The 3,952-nt window shown below is 50.7% G+C and overlaps 1 protein-coding gene across 4 annotated transcripts; it reads right to left on the reverse strand.

Moving 5' to 3' along the window:
• Positions 1-1,532: 1,532 nt before the first annotated feature.
• Positions 1,533-3,516, reverse strand: CD14 (CD14 molecule). Of its 4 annotated transcripts, none has more exons than XM_011939650.1 (3): positions 3,363-3,516; positions 2,871-3,004; positions 1,533-2,782 (listed from the first exon to the last, which is right to left on the reverse strand). In XM_011939650.1, exons 2-3 carry the CDS (start codon positions 2,871-2,873, stop codon positions 1,658-1,660), a joined length of 1,128 nt encoding a protein of 375 aa, XP_011795040.1. In that variant the 5' UTR covers positions 2,874-3,004; positions 3,363-3,516; the 3' UTR covers positions 1,533-1,657. The 4 variants fall into 4 exon arrangements, with proteins under 4 accessions (XP_011795040.1, XP_011795039.1, XP_011795038.1 ...); XM_011939649.1 differs by having other exon boundaries at positions 3,342-3,516; XM_011939648.1 differs by having other exon boundaries at positions 2,871-3,510.
• Positions 3,517-3,952: the final 436 nt, after the last annotated feature.

The raw sequence follows: 3,952 nt of genomic DNA on the forward strand, positions 1-3,952 counted from the left end.
GACTACAGGCGCCCGCCACCACACCCGGCTCATTTTTTGTATTTTTTTTTAGTAGAGACGCGGTTTTACCGTGTTAGCTAGGATGGTTATTACTCTTAATTTTTTTTTTTTTGCAATGGGATATTTTACATCTCCACTACTGCCTTAGTCAGCTCAGGCTACCATAACAAAATACCATAGACTGGTGGCTTAACCAACAGAAATTTATATATATTCTCACAGTTATTTCTCACACATAAAAAACTATCTTTTAGTGTTTTCATCCCCCTCCCCCAGCCACTGGATTGGAATTCCCTACGGGCGTGGATGTTTCTGATTCATCTTTGTATTTCAGGCTTTAGCACAAGGCCTGAGGTGAAATGGGGTTCTGTAACCATTTGATGAAGTGTGATCAGAGCTATTCAAGGGGTGGGGGGGAAAACTGCCTTGAGATGATTAATTATCTGATACTTGAAATCTCCCAACTGGCTGGTTGAAGGCCCCTTAGGGACATTCCAGTGAGTGTCCAGCTAATTGAACTGTTTTCTGACATAGTTTGAGTCTGGTTCTGGTAATGTCTGTAACTCTCTTATCAATGTTATTTTCCATTCCCCATTCAAATCTGTGTAGCTCTGGACATTGGCCAGAGGCAAGTGCTGGGCCTATATACCTCCTCCCACATCTCTCCCATGCTCCCTGAGAGGCAGGCATCTAGCTTTCTAATGGATGTGGCTGCCTCCTTATTGAAATGAAGAAGGGAATCAGAAGAAACAGCACCTCTTGATGGCTGATACCCTAGGTCTCTGAGCTAATGTGGACTAGAAGACACATCCTGTCTATTTTGAAGTTTTGAAGACTCTGAGATGCTATCCTACTTGCCAATCAGAGTCAGCCTGAAAAGGTTATCTATATATGTACTAACAGAACACAGGATCTCTAATTCAGAGACCGACTGCATCTTGCGTCAGTTCCCCAGGCCCAAATTCCCCATTATGTCAGGGAGTGGCACAGTGAAAGCCTCCGGGTATAGAGAGGTTTACAAGAGAGGAACCCTAATATTATGAAACTCAGAGCTTGTGCAGGATAGGAGGCTGTCCCTCTTCCTTGAGTGGTAAGGGAGACAGAGAGGGAGAAGGAGGGTGTGTGTGTGTGTGTTTGTGTGTGTGTGAGAGAGAGAGAGAGAGAGAACAAGGAAATAAGCAAATGGCTGTGGGTTTTATTACCTTTGAAAGGGAGCAGTTGGCTCTTGGGAAGTGCATAGGAGAGGAAATATTTTGTATCTTCCAAATATCATTCAAATATCTTTTAATCCAGATGCCGATAATCTGCTCAGAAAGCCCTGACTGCACACTCATTGTTTCTCCCATGTAGCCCTAGCCAGGAGTCCTTTCCTGGCTCCTTCTATCTCCGCAGTTCTTTTCTTGGGGAGGACAGGTAGGGTTTCGTAGGGAGTTAGGATGAAGAAAGCCTAAGTATGATGAATTCCCCATCCAGCACTGTGCCCAGCACATAGCAGACATCCAATAAATGTCTGTTAAATGAATGACACGGACCCATTGTTTAAGATTTTAATAAAGATGGGGCAAAGGGTTGAACTGGTCGAAAAGTCCTCAAGGTCCTGACGGGACGCCCCTGAAGCCAAGGCAGTTTGAGCCCATTCATTATTCTCTCCTGGATCTTAGGCAAAGCCCCGGGCCCCTTGGAGCAGCACCAGGGTTCCCGACACCCCCACCGACAGGGTCGAACGTGCACAGGCCGGGACCACGCCGGAGTTCATTGAGCCCTCTTGGGGGAGGGCAGTTCCAGGGACCAGGAAGGGATTCCCGTCCAGTGTCAGGTTATCCACCTCGGGCAGCTCGTCAGGCCGCGGCGCCCTGTACAGTCTGTTGCAGCTGAGATCGAGCACTCTGAGCTTGGCCGGCAGTCCTTTAGGCACCTGTTCCAGCCCAGCGAACGACAGATTGAGGGACTTTAGGGCGCTGGACCACATGCATCTCGGAGCGCTAGGGTTTGCGGTGGCGCGCAGCGAGTTGTGGCTGAGGTCTAGGCTGTGGGGCTGCACACCTGCCGCCGCCAGTGCAGCGCACACGCCTGTGGGCGTCTCCATTCCTGTGTTGCGCAGCGCTAGATTCTGGAGGGCCGGGAACTTGTGGGGACAGAGAGCCGCGATCAGTCCGCGTTCGCCCAGTCCAGGATTGTCAGACAGGTCTAGGCTGGTGAGGGCCGGGAAAGCGCGAACCTGTTCACAGGAAAAGGCAGGCGAGTGTGCTTGGGCAATGCCCAGTACCTTGAGGCCTGGCTTGAGCCACTGCTGCAGCTCGGCGAGCCAGGAACGCCCTGTAGCCCACGACACATTGCGTAGGCGCAAGCTGGAGAGTGCAAGCCCCTTGGCTTCCAGAGGCAACGGAGGCATGGTGCCGGTTATCTCTAGGTCCTCGAGCGTCAGTTCCTGGAGGCGGGAGTATGCTAGTACACGCAGGGCGCCTACCAGTAGCTGAGCAGGAACCTGTGCGGCTCCTACTGTGAGCCGCCGCACGCGGAGAGCCTTGACCGTGTCAGCATACTGCCGCGGGTCGGCGTCGGCATCGATGCGCGTTAGAAACGGCTCTAGGCTGAGACCGCCGACACGGATCTCCACCTCGACTGCAGACACACACTGGAAGGCTTCGGACCAGTCGGGCTGAGGTTCGGAGAAGTTGCAGACGCAGCGGAAATCTTCATCGTCCAGCTCACAAGGTTCTGGCGTAGTCGCAGAGACGTGCACCAGCGGCAGCAGCAGCAGCAACAAGGAGGATGCGCGCTCCTGGGGAGAGAGCACAGGTCTAGGGGGCCCCATCCGCCCCCTGTGGCTCCCGAGTGGCACGAGTTCGACCCCAAGACCCTACACTCACCATGGTCGATAAGTCTTCCGAGCCTCTGAGCTCCGGACAGGCTCTGGAAGGGCTCTAGCTTCTTTCCTAAACAGCGGCACCCGCCAGCTTCCAGGCTTCACACTTGTGAATTTGTGAACACTTGTGAACTGTCTCTAAGAGTTTACGTAATCCTGGGATGTCATTCAGTTCCCTCCTCTGTGAACCCTGATCACCTCCCCATCTCTCTTCCTCCCAGCCAGCCCCCTTCCTTTCTTGGAAATATTGCAGGGAAGGACGTTTCAGGGAGGGGAGCCGTAACAGGAAGGATTCTGCAGGGCATCTAGGGTTCTGTGTCTCCTGGCAGTGTCCTGATGACTCAAGCGCCCCAGGCGGTGAATGCCCTGATGACTTAGGCGCCTAAGGCGTCTCTGGTGGGTATGGGAAAAAGACGATCCTCAGTGCCTTAGGCCAGTACCATACTCTGCACTATGCAAACCCCCAAACCACCACGTTGTATCCCAGAGACTCTACTTGATTCGTTTCTTTGACTTCTTCCTTGTCTTGGTTTATGTTGATCTACCACCACCCAAATCCAAGTCCCTGATTATCCTCAGATATTTAACTGGATGTTTTGTGGAAGAGAAAAGATTGTGAACCTCATCTGTTGGCACCAAGGGATGGAATTAGGTTCAAGAAAAGGAAGTTGCTCTGAAGAAAAATTCCCCCTTCCTTTTTTTTCCTTGCTCCTTTGATTAAGTAATAACTTTCTTAAAAGTGGAGATGTTTAACAGAGACACATTGGCCAAGTCACTTGGTCACTTACAGTATCCATTTTCTGTCCTGAATTGTGAAGCAGGGTATTTTGAACCAGTTTTCCCACTTGCACCTTGCTCTCTCCTGCCCTCCTCTCAGTACAATCTCTGTGCCCTAGGAAGGAAGGGATGGGACTATGTTGAATGAGGATTAATTAGTAACTCACCAGTTTTGCAAAAAACAAACAAAAACAGAAAACAAAACAAAACGAAAAAACAGCAAATGTCCCAGAGGATAAGGAGCTATGCATTTACAACAACCCTCACAGGTCCACATCCCTAGACCTCTGGGGAAAGAACTATATGAAA

Source organism: Colobus angolensis, unplaced genomic scaffold, assembly GCF_000951035.1.
Source record: "Colobus angolensis palliatus isolate OR3802 unplaced genomic scaffold, Cang.pa_1.0 Scaffold183, whole genome shotgun sequence".
NCBI lineage: Eukaryota > Metazoa > Chordata > Mammalia > Primates > Cercopithecidae > Colobus > Colobus angolensis.